Consider the following 20,832-nt stretch of genomic DNA (forward strand, 5'->3'; position numbering starts at 1 on the left):
TTCTAGGATTGTTTTAAAGACTGATAATCCTGTATACAAAGTAACTGGTACATAGGAGTTAATAAAATATGGTAGCTATTTTTTGTTAGAAATACAAATTCCTAAAAGGATGAAAAAAAGCTTGCTTGTTGAATTAATGTGGTTAAATTAAGAATATAACCACATTAAATTTAGAATATAACTAGGGTGAATTTTTACTCTTCTTGGGTTGGATTAAGGTCCAGAGGATTACTTGAGGATTTGAAATTTAGTATACTACTATTCCATAAAAGACGACATGTTTTGCTGATGAAATTGTTTGTGGTTTATTTCAAAATATCTTATTTTCATGATGCCACAATGATGACCAAACTGCCAAAATAAAGAAAATTCAGCAAAGAAATGGGAAAGAAAAGGAGGAGAGAATTGTTTTTTAAAAAGATAGTCTCTTGCTTTAAGGAGTCAATGATTTAGATAGAAGAGTAGACAGAAGACAGCACACAATTAATGACAATATGAAGTGATATTTGTTGTAATGCAGCAATATAGACAAAATACTTCAAAAGCATGGAATGGGTAAAGCCATCAAGGCACCTTACCAGAGGGGGTGGAATTTTAATTGGGTCTTTTAATTGGGTTAGGGTTACATGATGATTTATTCTTTGAGGCCTCTCTTGGAAATACAAACTTCTCTAAGTACTTCAGTATAACAAATATATTTGGAGTGATTTCAGAGCAAGATAATTGGTAGTAATCATTTTAAAAAAGCAAATGAAATACGCTTTAGCTCAACAACGGACATTCTTCTGGTCAAGGTAATTATCTGCAAAGTAATGATAGAGGCAGCAAGTTCCGCACACTCACTCCAGTCACTGTTTATCACTGATTCTTCTAACTTCACAGAGCATGAAAATCACAAAGAATTTAATATCCAGAACTTTGGATGAACTTCTATAGAAATGTGTCATGGTTGGAAGCAGGAAGTTAAGAGTCAGAATCCCCTAAGTTCTCCAACAGGAATATCATCTAATCAAAGATAAAAACTAATAAACTAATAGAAAAAACATTTATTTTTCTATTTATTTATCATTTACACCCAATTCCCTCCCAAAAATACATGAATAAAGGAAATAGTGAATAAGAGAAAGTCAAAATTGAGTTTGTATTGAAAAGACTTTTTACTTAAAAAGAGAAGTTCAAAGGAAAGGCAAGACATCACAAATGAGTGGCCACTGGTGGAATGACACTCACCTGAATCCCAGCAGGACTGATTTCATCAAAGCCTCCCACAGTATTGAAGATGAATTTTACAACTTTGTTAAAATTATCATCCCCGATGCTCCAAGAGGCATCAGTCAAGAACACAATATCTGCCTTGGCCCCTTTGCATACTACAAAAAAAAGAAAGCATAAGAAGCCCCAAATCTCATAAATTCTTTCATTTAAATGAAATCACATAATTGAAAATGTAGTAAAACACCTTGCTACGCAAAGTGTGGTTCTGCAGCAACAGCACTGCCTGGGAGCTTGTTAGAAATGCAGAATGTTGGGTCCTACCCCAGACTTCCTGAATCAGTACCAGCAGTAATAAGATGACTCATATGCACAATAAATTTAAGAAGCATTGGACTAACAGATCCACAATACCTGCTCTGGAATTACTCCATTTGTTTAGATCCATTATGCAAAGATACAATCTTACCTCACGGAACTCTTCAAGTAGTTTTGAACAATAAATGAGAGGAGAGGAGAAATCAAATAAAAAGTTTGGAGATTTGGAATATAATTATTAAAGATTGACTTTATGCAAATAGGTCCTTTTTTTTTTTTCTTTTTTGAGACAGGGTCTCACTCTGCCTTCAGGCTGGAGTGCATTGGCGGTCTCAGCTCACTGCAACCTCCGCCTACCAGGTTCAAGCGATTCTCCTGCCTGAGCCTCCTGAGTAGCTGGGACAACAGGCACGTGCCACCACACCCAGCTAACTTTTGTATTTTTAGTAGAGATGGGGTTTCACCGTGTTGGCCAGGATGGTCTTGATCCACCTGTCTCGGCCTCCCAAAGTGCTGGGATTACAGGAGTGAGCCATCGCACCTGGCCAAGTCCTTTGTAAAATTTAAATTAAGCCACTAGAATCATATGTAGGAAAGAAGATTTTTATTTGAATATCTAGACTTGGAGGCTAAGAAAAAAATCTAAAAACAATTAACAAAATTTTAATTTATAAAAACTTAACATAGAGAAGTTTAACACTGAGAGTGAACCCTAATGTAAACTATGGACTTTGGGTGGTGATGATGTGTCAACGTAGGTTCATCGGTTGTAACAAATGTACCACTCAGATGCGGGATATTAATAGTCGAGGAGGCTGGGCATGTGGTGGGGAAGGGCAGTCTGTCTCGGAGATGAAAAATCTCTGCATCATGCCTGCAATGTTGCTGTGAACCTAAAACTACTCTAGAAAATAAAGTCTATTTAAAAAGAAAAAACTTATTTTTAAACCAAGATTATTTACTGAATTTCTTTCTATATCTAATTTAAAGGAACCCATTATTATTTTACCCTACAATATTACTTTTAATTTTTAATTTTACTTATATAATAGGTTTAATAAAGTTGTAACATTCTACATCCTTCTAAGATAAAATAAAAATATATTTAAAATCTGAAATATTTTCTATTAAATGCTGGAAACAGCATATGAGAAAAGAATAATCCAGTAGTTATTTAACTAAAATTTAGCTTGAAAAAGTGCTAAAGAATTGCCCTCAAATGCTGAGAGACCAACCTTAATAAATCAGTATGTCGTTTTACCAGTTCACTGCAAGTTACAATTATTTTCACATTTTGGTGAATGGAAAATTTTTTAGCTTTGTGTAATCCAGGGAGCTTCTCAGGTTGGACACCAGGAATTTTAAAGCCAACAGCCTCAAGGCTTAGGTTGCAAATATAGCCAAAAGGGTTCACAGTGCTTACTAATGCCAGCAGTTAGCAGAAAGAAATGTCCACCATGTAACCATGGATCATGGAAGACCTAAATCTGTAAAACTGAGGAAACAGGCTTCTAACTGAAGAGCTGGAATAATTTATGACTGATTTTATGCACACCAAAATGTGCCCAGAGATGGAGAGAAACAAATTACTGGTAATCTTCTCTTTCAGTCTAAAAACTCTTCAGCAGCAATAATAAATCAGAAATGTTCTATATTAATTGTAAATGATGCACATGCAGCATAAATAAGAAGTCTGTAGCTCCCTATCAGCTGAATGTATTGCCTATTTAGCTGTACTTACCATCCCGGGCTGGTGGAATGGTGGGAGGGGGAGGAGGGGTAGGTGGCTCTGTAGGGGCTTCTGTTGGTTTCACAGCTAGAATTTAAAAATAATAATTATAAAAACACACCATGTGCACATTTTATATCCCAGAAAGTAAATTTTAAGAGCGATTTAAATCCTGGATACCAAATCAAGTCATACAAAATGAGACACCACCGTCATCAGTACTAACATACTGGGGATTTTATTCCATCCAAATTTGGTGTCACTGGTAGTCATTCAACATCCACTACAGCTACAGAAAAAAAAAGATCTAAAGGGAAAATGGAAGGCCTTCAGATAGGGTCAAATGAGCAAAAGTCACTAATATGAATTCACCTTCTCACTGTCAGCGAGAGCCATCTCTCCCTCCTTTAGCCCTTCCTCAAAGTAGCCCCAACTCGGTAACAGGGACAACTTGCAATTGCTACAGAAAAAGGTCCTGAACCAGCTTTAGACTCCACATTCAGGAACTCACCATCATCCTATCATTATTGCTACCCTTGGGGAGAGGTACCTGCACAGGATTCACTTAAGTCGTCCTTACCTAGAGCATTCTATTCTAAAGCCTTATGAAGGCTTTCCAGATTTCTCAAAAACTTACTGGTATGTTCTTTAACAGAGACTCCTGGTCCCTCGAGATTTGGTGTCTGCACAAAAACAGTGACACCATAATCAGTGTCTGGTGAAAGGCCAGTGAAGCAGTGACTGGTTTCTGATCCACGCACTGTAATTTCTTGTCCCCTGGTTCCTGATTATGACAACAAAGGAAAATGCCAGTGTCATCATCAATTATATTTCAAGACAATTTTATATATCATTGTTATAAACAAAATGGTATCTTCTTTACTGAAATTTAAAATGTTTCCACTACATGCTACAGATCATTTTTTTCTTTTTTACACACATACCATCTGCAGGGCTTAGTTTTAGCCTGTAGGAGGTGGCTGCCCGGTGAGCTGACCATTTGACACAGAATGTATCCCACCCAATCTGGTGAGTTTTCAGATCTGTTACATTTAAATATACTATAAAATAAAGAAAGAAAGAAAGAGATTCACTTTGTAAATTAAAGCAAAAATATATACTTTTAATCATAACACAATTTTCAAACTTTCACTGTGGCTGAAAAAAAGTTCAAAATCGTAATATGTTTCCTTAGAAGAAACATACGTGAATCGTATTTCAAAATGTGGTACTGCCAAAATAGACTCCCCTTTCTATCACTGATTTTCAAGGAAAGGAAATTCCATATAGTCCCTCTCACAACTAAGAATTTAAAAAACTTCTCATGGAAAATAATGAAAACAGTTTCTAAAAGGCCATCTGCTAAGTCGTTAAATAGTTATCAAAGCAATGGTGTCATTAAAATATATCTGTGGACTGAATCACTAATCATGATTCAATAATTAAGTCAAATTAAATCAATGGATTTAGGTAATATATATCTTAATATCAAATGTAAAGAAGAACTAAGTAGCATCACAGATCTAATTTTACAGGTCATTCATGGATAAAATGATAATTTCTATAATTTTTATCTTTTAAAATTCAAAATATAATATTTTTTGTGAAATACACAAATTTCTCATCGTATACATTTTTATATACTCAATTATATTTATGTATTTGGATAGGTATTTTGTCTACCCAGACACAAAATAGCCTGCCTACATAATGCTGAGGAAACATGTATAATTACATTATACATGTATAATTATATTATACATGTATAATTATATTATACATGTATAATTATATTATACATGTATAATTACAGTAAAATTAGAATAGGCTGACCTGGTAATTTCTACTACACTTTTTCTTACAACCATGAAAATATCCATGACTCACATGTAGTGCCTTGATCTGTCAAGGGGACACTGAGTCCAGAATCATATTGAGCATAAACATTCACATCGTAGGTGGTGCTGGGATTGAGATTGTGTAAGGTATATGATGTCATCTCTCCAACAAAGGCTTCCATGGGCTCATTGGAACCTTTATTAACAACCACAAAAATACACAGAAACATGCCATCACTAGCATGAAATTCTGCATAAAATTAAAGATCCTACAGTCAAAGGGAATCATGAACACCATTAATTCCATAGTCCTCATGCACTTACTCACTGGAGCACAAGCTACATTATATGGCAAATATGAAACTATAAGCAGACACTGATTTCTTCACCCTCCTATTTTCAAAGCACAGCACAGCATTTGGAATATAGTAGGTATATAATCAATGTTTCTTTAGTGAATGAATTCTCAAGCTTCTTTCTCAAGCCCTATTTTGCCAACATAGTGTTTTGCCTATAGTAGGTGTTCAATTGACACTTTTTCATTTATTGTAGAGACGATCTAAGAACTTCTTTTTGGACCTCATTCCACATACTTTGGCTGCTAAAGTCCTTAGTTACCAACCCCACTTTCTTTTTGAAGTTCTTTTTCTATTTCTTACATAGGTTCAAATTTTATTTCCTTTCTCTCGCCTTCTCTCCTTCATGTTTTTTCTAGTTCATACTCTTCCTGGATATATGGAAGATGCCCTAACAAATTTGGTACGACGAGCATTTTTCTTCCAGTTTCGCTAAGCATATAGACAGAATATTAAAACAAAAATAACAAATAGTTTAATCAAGGTGATATTAATTTAGGTGAAAATTTCAGAGGGGATTTGAAAGCAAGACTGTCATGAATAAACTGCATGGAATCTATGTCCAAAATAAAATAATGCCTGGGTATAGTGGGGAAAATACGGAGGTATAATGATGGAATATTCATTATTTCATGATCATATAGGATGTCTGAAGACAGGCATCTTTGATTTGTGCAACTTTATGAACCAAGCCAAACATTTTAATCATGACATTTAATTAGAATCTCATCTATACCTATAATAACAATGGTATTTAAGATAATTGGCTTAAAATGTTATTGCCAAAAACATTGCCTTTGGTGACAGGAAACTTGGTGTGATACCTGAACTCTCAGGAGAACCTAATAGTGGGGGATGAAAGAGAAAACACCCTGATATGCAAATAACCCTCCAAAGCATTTCTATGATGACAAAGGCACTTCCTTACCCACTGGCTTATATACAATTTTATATCCAAGAACTGGAGAGGGTGAAGGGTCCCAGGACACCCTGAATCTTGTATACCATTCATCAGAGATGTGTATGTTCTGAGGAGGAAGGAGTCCCACTGAAAACAAACATTGGCACACATTACTGACCTTTCATTGGCACACAGGGAGAGCACAGAACTTTAAAAGTATTGGTAGGAAAGCCCAGTGGGAGCAATTTCATAATATTCCATAATGTCTTTATCCAGAAAACAAATAAAAGGCATTGAAGTATTCAAAAACTGCTGAATAGTTTTCCAAATTTAAACAGCAACTCAAATAGACTCAAGAACTAGTGATTTCCAGAACAGCCTTCTCAGAAGGAAGCAGTATCCAGAGCTGAAATGTTCTATGACTCAGGATTATAGAAAATAAAAGAGATCTCAAACCATTTTTAGAATGTCATAGATTACAGATTGTTAGAAACAGAAAGCAATTTAGAGACTATCTAGTCCAACCACTTCATCAAATACATAAGATATTATTTGCCCAAAACCACACAGCTACCTAATAATGCTTTTTCCCTATACCTCTCTATCCTCCACCAGCATTACCTAGAATGCTTCCAGAGATACTGCCTCCAAGCCCACAACTTATAAAATCAATACTGTTCAGGTAACATGTTAAGCAGTTGCTGAGTTTACTATTCACAGCATTACGCAAATAACGAATCCAACTTGAAAAACATTTTTTTCATAAGAGAAACAAAACATGACTTTGGCCCTTCCTGGAAAATACAAGATCTAGTTTTTAAAAATCCATTTTGATAAGCATGAAATTCTGAAATATGCCATTTTCCCCAGGAAAGTCCCAAAATACAGTCTAAAATCTGAAAAAATTTAAAAAGTGAGGTTGTTAAAATCATCTTGAGTCATGTGAGTCTCCATTGACTCAGTCCTGTAGACAACAATATCAATAAATAGAGATTCTTGACCTTGAGAGACTGAGCTGAGTCAACTCTAGTCCTGCTTTTCCCTTAGGAGCTTTCAAATGTCACCTCTTTAAATTCTGTAATATTGTCAAGATCATTTAAGCTCAAAAAGACTTTTGGCAAGTGACTGCAGAAAGAAACCTGAAGTCATGTTACTTAAGTAGATTTTTGGTGAATGAAGTATAAAAGAGCAATGCCAGTATCTACCAGTAACAAAACTCAGATCTAGAGTTCATCCTACCTTTGTGCTAAACTAGTGACTCTCAGCCATTGCTGTACATTAATGAGAACATCAGCAGGTCCAGCCCACACCTCACACAGTTACATCAGTATCTCTGGGAGTGGAACCCAGGCATAAGTATTTTTAAAGCTCCTCAGGTGACTGTAGCAAGCAACCACCTTAGAGAATTTTTAAACCCTAAGAAATTACCACCAGTATAGTGTAAAAATGGGTCTGAATGTTGATAATTCTATGTAAATTGCTTAGTACAATAAAAAATACATGTTTCTTTTTAGAAAAAGCTAAATTTGTACACAGAAAATGATTGCTGATCATCTCACTTCTGTATTTATGACTTAAGATTCAATCACAATGGAATATTTCTTACTGATACTATATTGACTTAACAATTATAACCTTCACTGACACCATACCAATTGAAACATTATTCAGAGAATATGCAGTGGTTTTCCAAAGAAGAACTAGAACTATCTTAAGCAAATAAAAATATGCAGATGGTCTTCTTTTTCTTCACTTAGTGAACCATTAAAAAGTTAAAAACAAATTCCTTTCACATGTCATCATTTTGACAAAATTTAATGTCTAATACAAATAATACCATATTAGTGTGGTATTTGAGATATACTGGTAAAGATAAAATTTTGAGGTTTTAAAAGGTAAAAAAGCAACATTAAGATCTTAACAATTTCAAAGCAGAAACAAAAAGGGGGAGTACAAAACACTTACCAGTTCTTCCATTTCCTGTTAGATGGCCACCATCTCCATCTTCATAAACAGCAATAACAGTAATTTTATATGGAGTGTCAGGTTGCAGGGGCTGCAGTATTACATTATTTCTTCTGCCTGGGACTGTGGTCTATAAAGGAAGTTAAATTATAAATGTACTACCATCTAGAAGACTTCCAGATCAAAAGACAATATTGTTTTATGTATTTCCATAAACAGTAATAGTAGTTTTTTTTCACATTTTATTTTTGCTGCACAATGCTCATGACAAGAAAAACTATCTTCACTTCTTCTCTGCAGCATAGGAGAGTGGTTTTAGAGTCAGACAGATCTGGGTTCAAACCCCAGATCAGCCACTTAACAGCCATGTGACTTAACATCTCTGAAGAAAACTGTATTAAAAGCAATGCCATGTACAGCATTTCAGAACACCTTACTGAGTACTCCAGCACTCAGTAGTAAGTTTGTTTCCTTCAGATCTCATCATCACATGTTCTGCTTTCATGTATAAATATGTACCCAGTACCCACTGCGGGCCAGGCACAGTGGGACAGGTATTAGCTACTGAGAATCCACTGGTGAGCAAAAATTGACAAAGTTTCTGGCCTCAAAAATATCAGTTTGGCTGATACTAGTTAGCTGAAAAAGATGGGAATACATTCAACTACCTCTTCAAAGAAGAAATGAACCAGACATCTCAATCTTTCTAAGCCTATGTTTTGTTTCTACAAACAACATGGATAAGGTATGCCAGTGAATCCTGGCCTGGAGTCCTATAACTACAAATGATAAATTGTATTCTTAATGTTTTCAGAAAGTAAAGGGAAATTACTTATTTGCCCATGGCAAGGTTGCACAAACACTAACCATGAGTTTCTCTGCTTTGGCAAACTAACTATAGTAGTACTGTTTATCACATTTTGATCAGAAACTATAAATGGTAGTTACATGTGTTTCTTATTAATAAAAGTAGAGACTTGAATTAAAGGTTACTATATCAAGTTCCAGTAGATGAAATATTTCATCACATGGAGCTCAGGGAAGGAAAATTATCTAAGACAATCTATGTGGTAAAAAGATGGCAAACCACAGACCTAATTTACAATCAACATCTTGTGCAATATTCTGCAAGCGTATCGCAGCAATTAATCACTAAATTTCAAATAAAGTAGTTTTTCCATTTTTCCACTCATAACAAATAGATGTGCATAGTGAGGGCTGTGAGGAAGCTGCCAGAAACTTGAATCTGGTTCTGGAAAGACAAACTATGACACTCAAAAAGTTTGAAGCTAATAGGAGAGTATGTATATTACAAAACTAATGTGTACCACAAAATGTTAAGCTTAAAGAAAAGAGAGATCAATTAACACTGGAATATTTAAGGGAGACCTTGTAGAGGAATTAGATTTGAGAAAAGGGTAAGATTTGGATAAATACACTATTTGAATATTAACTTAGACATTCCAGAATGATAGGTATCATATTTCACTAAACTTGGTTCCTGTGGTGTCATTAGGTGGTTAGAAATGTTCAGTTAATCATGCGATAAGATAGTTTTCCTATCTATCTTTAGAATAAAAATGAACCCAAAGACAGTGCTTCTCTGTGGTATGGGAGGCCAGAAAGACTAAGCACCTTTGAGTGATCCCAAAGTCATGTCAGAGAAAAATCATAAAGTGTGACTACCAAGGACTCAACTGTACTCACAGCATACCTCTAAAGAAGTTTAACTTCACCGTCCATTCAGCTAAGATGATAAAATGTGCCAATAAATGAGTATTAGACTTACATATTCATCAATTGGATCACCAACAGTGGGAGAATAGATGATCCTGTACTGCTGAACTGGCCCATCAGCATGATCCCAGGCTACCGAAAGGCTATTGGTTGTTTCACCAAACACTCTCAGGTTCCTTGGTCCACTCCGTGGTACTAAATAAATAAAATACAATAGAGTTTGTTGTCTGCCTGTGAGCATTACCTAGGCCAGATTAAGGAGGTTGCTTGCATGTGTTTCATTCACCATTCACTCCTCCCATATAATAAAATACACATTTATGGTTTTAACGTGAAATCATAAACAGTGTATTTCAGAGCTATGGTTACATGCTGAACTTTCAGTGACCTAGAGCTAGCTTTGAAAGGTAGACTAGGCCAGGCGCAGTGGCTCACGCCTGTAATCCCAGCACTTTTGGAGGATGAGGCGGGTGGATCACGAGATCAGGAGATTGAGACCATCCTGGCTAACCCGGTGAAACCCCGTCTCTACCAAAAACACAAAAAATCAGCCGGGCTTTGTGGCAGGTGCCTGTAGTCCCAGCTACTTGGCAGGAGAATGGAGTGAACCCGGGAGGCGGAGGTTGCAGTGAGTCGAGATCGCACCACTGCACTCCAGCCTGGGCGACAGATACAGGCTCCGTCTCAAAAAAAAAAAAAAAAAAAAAAAAAAAAAAAAAAAAAAAAAGAAAGGTACACTAGGAAAAAGGAGAATTATTTTAACCACTATAACCATGTCTATTCGATAAAATATAACGACTAAACCCTCACATTTCCAAAGTCCCCATTTGGTAAGAAGACTCACTGCAGACTAGAAAGAGGGAAAAAAGGAAGATGCAGGGTAGAAGAGGAGAAAAAGGGGAAAAACCCCTCCTTAACTCATGTCCCAAATGAGAACACGAACAGATGAAGTTCACGTCACACAAACAACAGTCACGGACCCAGTGTTTTCGCCTGGAATGTGAAGGTAGGGGATCCCAGGCAGAAAGCACCCATCTCTCACCACCCCGCTCCCACCCGTCACTCAATCAGAGAAGCCCTGCCTATCCAGGTACAAGGGAATGGAATGGAATGGAGAAAGGATTTCTGCCTCACGCGTTCGGCCCTGGGCAGGGCTGGGATTTCCCTCTCCATCTGAGTATAGAGCCACAAGGTTCACGGAATAGAGTGTGTCCGGAATCAGCCGCTCCAGATGCACCATGCGTGTGTTTCCTGGCACCACTATCTGCAGGGGAGGAAATGCCAAATTCTGCCTGACAACTCAAATGCTTACCAAGTCTTCAGTTAGTCATCACAATAGTATTTATAATAAAATGTTGAGCCCAGCCACATCAGAAGCCAACTGTGCTTCTCCACGAGATCCACCCAGACCATATCACTAAACAAAATTTGTCCTCAGAAATTCCCTTTCCAAAAAAAGTGACCTCATCCTTGACCCTTAGTAGCTTCAGTTACCTCCATTTATATTTATTATAAAGATTCTCAAATATAACATGCAAGGCTCATGATATTTCCTCAAAAAACATCCTGCATGTTAAATACACACAAGAATGGGGACTCTTACTTGTGGTGGGGGAGATTTTGTGTTGAAATAGAGACTCCCTGCAATGCATACAGGTTAAGTTGTCTTAATATGTTCTACCATACATGGACATGAAAATCAATGTTCTTATCAAATGCATATATTATTTATCATTTGTTTATCTTCATCAACATTGCTTATTTTTGCAAAGACTTATAAGTTAAATTAGTTTATACATTTACTTTCCCATAGGTATTCTGATACTATGCTTATTGAAATTAGCAATTTCTGATTTCTAAATTGTTAGCCTACTTACAAAACTGAATAATGTTATGAATTAAAGATAGATTGGGCAATTTGTAAGAACTAGTGAAGATAAATTTTAAAATATTTTCATAACAAAGACATATTGACAAGGTCTAGCAATTATTTACATTTATTACTGGGTTTTTAACCTATCCAACTAATTCACATTTTCCCAAAATTCTTTTTATTCTTACTAATCCTATAATTAATACACCTACCTCAAGTCATCAAAAACAATAATTTAAGTATTATACACCGGCATGTTTGTGGTTTGTGTTCTCCCAGGTTATCAAACATGACACAAACATGTGACTACATTCATCAGGAAATGCAGTTTCCATGACAAAATTACTTACAGATTCTGAGGGTCTTGTGCCATCCACAGGGGAATACACAACGCGATACTGCAGCACAGGTCCTGGTGCAGGGTCCCAGCGAACATCGAGGCTGTTAGGTGTAGGATTGTATACTTGGACATTTCTTGCCAGTCCTCTCATCACTGAGGAAATGAAGGCCAACATCTATTTCTTACGTCTGTTTATTTATCTCAAGTTTTTGTATCACTTTTCCAGAACCTACATTCTGTAACAGGACAAAATGCTATCTTCTTTATATTTCTAATTACCTACACACAAAGGCAGATTAAAACTCTCCAAATCCAAATTTAGTTAAAGTTAGCAAGCATGGCCTTTGTCTATAAGGAAGCAACATTGTATTCAATTAAAAACAAGTTAATAAAAGTGGTGGAACTGGATTGGCCATAAGGGATTATGGGATAGAGAAAAGAAATAGGAAAAGTAGTTTCAGTTTTCCAATATAGGTAATGGAGAGAGAAAGAAGAGACATTTTTTAAGAGTCTGCCTTCTAAGTAAAATCTGACAACGGCCATTAAGCTCATCTGATTCGGTCAGCTAGTTACAACCATTCATTACTTCTTCATTTAACAATTGCTACTCAATATCTTTGTGATTAACAGAAAAGGTAAAAGGAGAGAAAAATAAGATATACCCAGTTCTCAATTAAGTGCCCCAATAGGAACTTAGAAAAGCCTACCAATTAAATTGATGTACTAATTCCAAACTCTAATTTAACCAATAACATCATCTTCCTAGACCACTAATCTTTTACCAAAAGAAGACATCCATGCTTGGTTCCTTTTAACCATCAGCAAGTATATTTTTAAAGCCAAAGAAGTATTTCTAAATCTGCACAAAAGCCTTTAAGCAATACTAAAAAAAAAAAAAAAAAGTAAAACCACTATAAATGGCTTTCTAAATGAAAGCATACAGATTTTAAGATCAAAAAAGCACTTCAACAAACAAACCAAAGACATATGAAATTAAGTAATGTGCCGAACAGATTTCAACAATTTGCACTATGAAAGCCAATTATAAACAGTCCTTCACAACAATTTATAAAGCATAAAGCAAAGCTCTATGAATTTTTGTCAATGAAAGAGATTAAGCAAAGTAGTATACTGATGATTATATGCACTTTTACAATTCCTAAAATTATCATTTCAAAAGAAGATGCTATTATAGATTTGTTATTTCACAAAATGTTAACATTTGGTGTTAGGAAGGTAAACTATGGCTAATTTTTATGTTTTTAATTCTATCACACCAAATTTTCCTTATCCTCTTTAATGGGCCTTTATGGCCTTTATAATGAAAAGCAACATTTATGATGAAAAATTAATTTTTTGGCCTTATTACTTACATGTCCTTCCAGTATCTGATGTGCGTCCCCCATCACCTTCAGTATAAACGGGAACTACCGTCACAGTGTACGAAGTATCTGGCTGGAGATTCCTAAGAATGGCATAATTGGTATTCCCGGGGATTGGAACCTAAATATTTTAATAAAACATAAAGCACTGACTTGAAAAATCTGTGAAAGAAATAATAATTCAAATAATACAATACCAACTCAAGACCAAGTCAAGAAGCAGGTTCTGTAATATTAGGATGTAATAATGTGCCCCCACGTGACCTGTTACAAGAGGTTACATATTTCCCTATACCCCTCCAACCACCCAATACTCCCCATTTAGAACTTCCCAGAATGGCTACTTCTTCCCCTGACCAGGCGGAAGAATCCTGGCCCCAATCCCTGTTACCCAGGCTCTGAGGCATCAACTATTTACCCTCTATCAAGTCTTATTAAATGAATATGAAATTCTTCACTCTAAAGTAAACTGGTTAACTCCTTCAGTTCCACTTTTAAATCACTCAGCTACCATTTAAACAAATTAGCATTTTTTACTACAAGAAATAATTACCAGTTCCTCTGGACCATCTGCTGCTGGTGCATAGAAGAGCTTGTACTGACGAGGATTTCCCTCTGCATGGTCCCAGCGGACATTCAAGGTGCTGGTAGAAGGGTCATACACTCTTAGGTTCCTTACAGTGTTTAGAGGTTCTGAAATGCACAGAAATCCCATGACAGTATAGTGCTAACAATCAAGTACACATGAAACACAGATTCACTGGTATCTCCCAGGCACCCTAGAACATAGCAGGCACCACACAAACATTTGTTGAAGTGGTGAATAAATGACACATACTGTGTCTGTGTCAGTCTGATGCATATGTCTCATCTATCCACATGACATTTTTGTCTTAGAGCACCTTTCTATCCTAGAAAGTAACATCTTTCTCCACAAATAGAGACAAATAATTCCAAGCAAGGATGTTAAAAACTATTAATATGGCCAGGCACAGTGGCTCATGCCTGTAATCCCAGCACTTTGGGAGGCCGGGGCAGGCAGATCACTTGAGGTCAGGAGTTCGAGACCAGCTTGACCAACATGGTGAAACTCCATCTCTATCAAAAATATAAAAAATTAGCCAGGTGTGGTGGTGGGCGCCTGTAATCCCAGCTATTCGGGAGCCTGAGACAGGAGAATCGCTTGAACCCGGGAGGCGGAGGTTGCAGTTAGCCAAGATCATGCCACTGCACTCCAGCCTGGGCAACACAGCGAGACTCCATCTCAAAAAAAATAAATAAATAAACTATTAATATTCTTTGTACATGAATTTGTAAATATTAGTAAAACTTTGTGTCACCCCAGTGTTTCCAGATAAAGAGATGATTCCATTCTAATAGTAGCTATTAAAGAAGCTATAGGAACTCAGGTTTCACTTACTGGTCTTGCCTCTTCCCGTCATCCGACCTCCTTCACCATCAGGATACAGAGAGGATACGGTGATAGTGTAAGGAGTGTCTGGCTTCAGTTTCTGCAGGACCACACTGTTCTGCCGTCCTCCTATTGTGGTCTTGAGTAAAAAGATTCTTGGTAAGTGTTAGCCTTGCTCTCTCCATCTCACTAATCTGTTAGAAAAAGCTCTTTCTACAGGGAAGCTGTTTGAGACCCTTGTCCAGTTCTAGAATTACGAACCACAGCAAAGGTTTAAAATACATCTTATGGTATAATTTTAAATGTAAAATATGCACCTCAAATCATAAAAAGAATTCCAAGCTTTAAACTGGTGACCCCAAAAAGATATTTCAACTTGCTAGCCACCAGCACTGCAAAATTTCATCCAAAACACATTTCACAGAACTTCAAAAAAAAAAAAAAAAGGCATTAATCATAAATGAGCTACAAAGAGACTTTAAGATACCAAAGAATTGCATAATTTTAGAGGCTCCACACCACTTAATATTATTCTTACTTTTTTAACAGATGTTTTTATTTGCTTTACAAACACATTAAAATGATTCAGCATACAGTATAAAGCTCTTGGTGTTTCCCCCAAGAACACTGTCACTCTAACAGCCTTAGTTGTGTTAACAACATGACCAGACCTTTTGCCAGGCCACACTCGATCAGGGGTTTCCAGTTGTCTCCATCATACCAGCCCTGTGGTATGAAGCTTTTCAATTTACTCTAATTATGAAGCTCGAAGTTTTTATTCGTTACTTAAGGCCATCTAGCTATCTTGTTGAAAGAAAATTTGTACAATTTATTAACAGTCTACCGAATTCAGATGTTTATGTCATACTAATTAAAATCGCATGAAAATGGCACACTGCCCAAAATGAGTGCACATGTAGATGACTGGATGTGCTAGAAGAAACCAGATGTTTCCAACTTAGCACCCATCCACTCAAGTAGTCTGAATTCCAGAGAAAAACCCAGTGAATCACGGTCATCATCCTCAATATGGACAAACTGAACTACCATGGCTAATTTTAACAAATTTCATATTTGAGGTTATGAGAGAAAAGTATCAATAACAGTATAAGCCATTTTGATAAAAACCTGATGCATAACAAATCTGAAAGCCTACTTAGGAGAACTGCCCTTATGAGTAAGCAGAGGGGCATCTACCTACCTCTCCCATCCAGCTCCCCAAAATAATTCTAGCATCAGTTATTCATCATTGTCATGATTTCATGGACTAGCATTAAAATCCAAGTACCCCAAAGACTAACAAAGCTTAAGGGTTTCATACTTTCCAGAGGATAAGTTAATGAGACTCTTTATGATAACAAACAGCTGGAAGACAGTAAAAGAGACTCAGGAGAAGCAGCTGGAACATCAATGTTCCCAAGATAGGAAATGCTAAGAACAAACTTCTCCTGACTTGTAGTTTTACCAAAATCTGGCATGCCTTAGAAAAAAAAGAAGTTCCGTTTCTGAAATTAATATATCAGTCCATCTAATTTGTCTTATCTTATTTTCATATAAAAATCTATTGATTACAGTTGATATTAAGTTTATTAATGATAATCTATTTACCTAAAACAAACAAATACTCAGTTCAAATGCATCATACTACCTAAGACTGGAGCTATAAAAGCCTCAAAAGACCAACTCAAAGTCACACTAGAGATGGGAAGGTTTCTGATTCGGCTAAGCTTACTAACTGGGTACTATCAGAGATCTTTAACCACAAACCTTAGATTAATGCCAACCTCTACCTTGGCTAATACCTCTAAACTGATAAGAGATATGACCCATTTGCTTGAGCTTGGCAAGTCAGATGATTAAAGGTTAATAACACATGTGTCTCTAAGGCTATATATAAAAATATTATAGCCAAAAAAGTCAATAAAACTCTGTACCTCATCAAAACTGGAGATTTATTTTGAAATAAATCAGAAAACATAATCATACCTATGTAAAAATCATGGGGCTTCCTGACCTAGGATAATACATGCAGTTCTAATTATATAGTTTACAAAAGGCAAAGTTGTAGAAAGCCCCAAACCACAGAACTAAAGTAAGGGAGGTAAAATGGAAAAAGGTTCTATTAAATAATGAAAGACTCGGAAGAGAAAGAGGATGAAGACTGAGTTTACAGTCCTATCATCTTTCTTGGGGACCTCCATTTGGATAACAGAAAAATGAAAAACAGTGTAAATTAGGTTAACAGGCTTCCATACCTAGAAACACCAGATCTAGAAGATAGCCTATGACATGCAAAAAAAAACAGGGAAAAAATCAGATAAATAGAAACTAAACATTATAGGTAAGTTTAGCAAACTTTCAGCACTTGATTAAGTTAGAGAGAGGAATGGAAGGTCGACACAGATACAAAAACTATCTGGATATCTTCGTGGATAATCTAGCACTAATAGTTTTTAAAGGAACTATGGATGCATTGAGGCACATGCCTCATGCTTTGGGGCTATGAGGAAGAGCAACTATCATCTCTCATGAGAACATCCATTGAGTCTCCATGATGGCACTCCACGTGGAGTGCCAGCTAAAGAGTCAGATGATCCATCCAATGCAATAAATCTTAATATCCCTTAAAAGGTAAGTATGACTAACTAAACACTGAGGGGGAAAAAGAGTTTGAAAAGAAATGGGTAGAATTTATCCAAGTTATAATTTTTATTTAAAAATTACCGTTTGCTCATTGCCTTCCCCTGTGGAAGGCTGATAAGTGATCCTATATTTCTGCACACGACCACTAGCAGGATCCCACTTAACAGTCAAGCTGTTAGATGTTGCATTGTACACTTGAAGGTTTCGTGGGCCACTTTTGGGAGCTGAAAGAAGGTTGTTGAAAAACAAAGTAAGCAGACAGAACAATGCCTCCCCCTAAAATATATACAGCTCCCAAGGCAACCAGAGAATTCTATGCCTCTGGGTTTATAATTAAATTTGACCCCCTAATAAAAACGGTTATTGATTCTTAAATGACTCCTTAGTATGGACTTTCATTTTGTTTCTGTCCCCACAAACATGACATGTAGAAGTTCCAACTTCCAATATGATGGTATTTAAAGATGGGGCCCTTGGGTGATAATTAGGGTTAGATTAGGTCATGAGGGTGGGGCTGCCATAATGGGATTAGTCTGTGTAAGAAGAGACATGAGAGAGCTTATTCTCTCTCTCTCCACCATGTGAGAGACTGAGAAAGTGAGAGAGACTGAGAAAGGGCTGGCTAGCTATAAGCCGGGAGGAAAGCCATCATCCAGAAACGAATTGAATAGCACCTTGGTCTTGGACTTCTCAGCCTCCAGAATTGTGAGAATATAAATTTCTGTTATTTATGCCATCCAGTCTAATCTTTTGTGATGGCACCCCAAGCTGATCAATACACTCCAAAACAAGTAGTAGCAAAGCAAAGTTTTTCAAGAAAAGCCTACTTAAAAGAGTTCTCAATGAACATCTTAGGATTTAAAAGCAGATAACCTATTTATAATGTATTTTATGGTACTTTTCATTCATACATTCATTCATTATTTGTTCATTCAAACAATTCAGCAAATTAAATTCTTACCTTGTGTTGTTAAGATAGGCACTAAAAGAAAACAGAATTTGGGGACACATTACTAATATAGCTGTAGCCCTATTTTTTAAAAATTAACTTTAAAATATCAATGTCCTATTTGAAAGCTAAACACCTACATGTGCGCTCACTGCCAATCAGGTCATCACTTTCTGACTCATCAGGATAGATGGCAGTAATGGAAACTTCATAGACGGTGTTGGGATTCAGGTTTTCGAACATCAAACTATTTTCATCTCCATTTAAGATGGTCTTGGAGAAAGAGGACAAAAACATATCCACGCAAAAATAAGTCTCCACTTACATCATACACACTCAATGTCAGTTTGTTTGCATTATTTAGCCAGATGTTCCTCCTGCTCTGATGCATGTCATGAGCTCAAATGTCAATAAATGCTTATTGACAACAAAAGTAATACCTCTTTAAAGTAAGCTTCCTTACAAATTAAATGGGACATGAAAGACAAAGAGAAAGATAAAGAGAGTTAACTACCTCCATCTTATCTGAGCTTCCAAAAGGTGCCCAAGTTATTCTGTAGAGAGACACATCTGAAGCTCCATGATCCCAGGTCCCTCTGAAACCCTCTGATGTTACTTCAGTAATCCTTAGGTTTGTTGGGGCTGGCACAGGTCCTATCATGAGAAAAGGCAAGCAGACTAAGTTTTTGAATGTCAGCTACAAATGCAATTTAATATAATAAAACTTCCTTGTTTTATATTAATGGACATCTGAAAACTGATTGAATACATTGCTTAGAACCAATTATTTTACCAATTCCTAGAGTTCTGAAAACTGCAAGCATTCTGTGGATATAATACGTTATTAAGGATATTCTATTTAAATGATGATTTTTTTAAGATACCATTTAGTACCTTTCTCCAACTTTTTAAGAATCAAATCAACACCATGGACTCTTTTACACAGCAATACACAATACACAAAGCACAAACTCGGCCTACATATCAGAGTTAATGGACCTTCTCCAGTCTATCAATAACCCCAGAGACATACATAGACTCCAGGTTAAGAAGTCCTTCTTAACTAAGAATGTCATAAACTAGGTATGCTAACATATTATACATTAAAGATGATTCTCAAGGAAATATTCATTCATTTATTGTTCATAATTTGTTGTTCTGATACCCAAAGGAAATAGTTCCATTTTTATTTTTAAAAACCACACATACCACTGCAGTTTAAAAATGAGAATGTCTGTCTAGCTGTAAACAACACTAAAGTATTGCACTCTGACAATTGATTAGAACATACATACATACTGCTACACATACAGTGAATTCCAATCTAGGAGTATTGTCACAGGAAAGGAACTCTGAGCATGTTACAATCCAGGTAATACACACACGTAGCTTCTTCCTATAGATCACCAACCTTAAACATGATATAAAACAGAACATGCTGACCCTGTTCAGACAACTGAACACCTGGAGACCCAAATGACTGCTGAAATCCCCTTTCACAGCCCCTCCATTGACCAGGTCCTCTGGCTGTTTTGCAGCACAAGCATTTTTTATGTCTGCCACCATTCCTGAGCTTTCATTGTCACTTATTTCTCTCTTTATTTGGTAATCAAAGCTAATTACACAAAACACAGAGCCATTAAAAATTTGTTCTAATAATTACAATGAAAAGGCCCATTGAGATAAAGAGAGTGGTACTATTTCCACCAGCACAACTGCAAAACAAAGCAGCTATTAAGAATGTACTTTAAACGTATCTGAAAATTATTTGGAAATCTTAAGGTTTGAAAATATATATTAAAAATATTAATCTACTATACTAAATTACCTGTCTCACTAGCCTTTCTTCCTGACTTCCTTTTCTGTTCACTACACCTGTTATGTTACTTTTATGCAAAGCTGTCAGTCTACTGATGCATATGCATCAATTCTCAGCTCCAGCTATGACCCTTACCAGGTAAGATCTTAAGCCAAGAAAACAAATGAAATTGCTAAGAGATCTAAAATGGTAAGAAAATAGCAGAGTCAAAAAGGGAGAAGTAGATATGTCTGAAGTTAAGAAGCAGGTTATGGTCAGGCGCAGTGGCTCAAGCCTGTAATCCCAGCACTTTGGGAGGCTGAGGCAGGCAGATCACGAGGTCAGGAGATCGAGACCATCCTGGCTAACACGGTGAAACC

General features: G+C 36.3%; 1 protein-coding gene across 3 annotated transcripts in view; it reads right to left on the reverse strand.

The window, feature by feature from the left end:
- COL12A1 (collagen, type XII, alpha 1) overlaps nt 1–20,832 on the reverse strand; it is a 124,763-nt gene that overhangs the window by 35,112 nt on the left and 68,819 nt on the right. For all 3 annotated transcript variants that reach the window (XM_011965823.1, XM_011965824.1, XM_011965825.1), the window contains 17 exons: nt 19,169–19,308; nt 18,795–18,927; nt 18,667–18,687; nt 17,787–17,929; nt 15,072–15,201; nt 14,205–14,344; nt 13,643–13,772; nt 12,280–12,422; nt 11,191–11,320; nt 10,109–10,251; nt 8,320–8,449; nt 6,382–6,501; nt 5,147–5,293; nt 4,204–4,320; nt 3,897–4,043; nt 3,272–3,346; nt 1,231–1,370 (listed from right to left, as the gene is read on the reverse strand). In XM_011965823.1, the coding sequence (XP_011821213.1) occupies nt 1,231–1,370; nt 3,272–3,346; nt 3,897–4,043; nt 4,204–4,320; nt 5,147–5,293; nt 6,382–6,501; nt 8,320–8,449; nt 10,109–10,251; nt 11,191–11,320; nt 12,280–12,422; nt 13,643–13,772; nt 14,205–14,344; nt 15,072–15,201; nt 17,787–17,929; nt 18,667–18,687; nt 18,795–18,927; nt 19,169–19,308 (2,129 nt within the window). The remainder of the gene's footprint in view (nt 1–1,230; nt 1,371–3,271; nt 3,347–3,896; nt 4,044–4,203; nt 4,321–5,146; nt 5,294–6,381; nt 6,502–8,319; nt 8,450–10,108; nt 10,252–11,190; nt 11,321–12,279; nt 12,423–13,642; nt 13,773–14,204; nt 14,345–15,071; nt 15,202–17,786; nt 17,930–18,666; nt 18,688–18,794; nt 18,928–19,168; nt 19,309–20,832) is intronic.

Source organism: Mandrillus leucophaeus, unplaced genomic scaffold, assembly GCF_000951045.1.
Source record: "Mandrillus leucophaeus isolate KB7577 unplaced genomic scaffold, Mleu.le_1.0 Scaffold738, whole genome shotgun sequence".
Lineage (NCBI taxonomy): Eukaryota > Metazoa > Chordata > Mammalia > Primates > Cercopithecidae > Mandrillus > Mandrillus leucophaeus.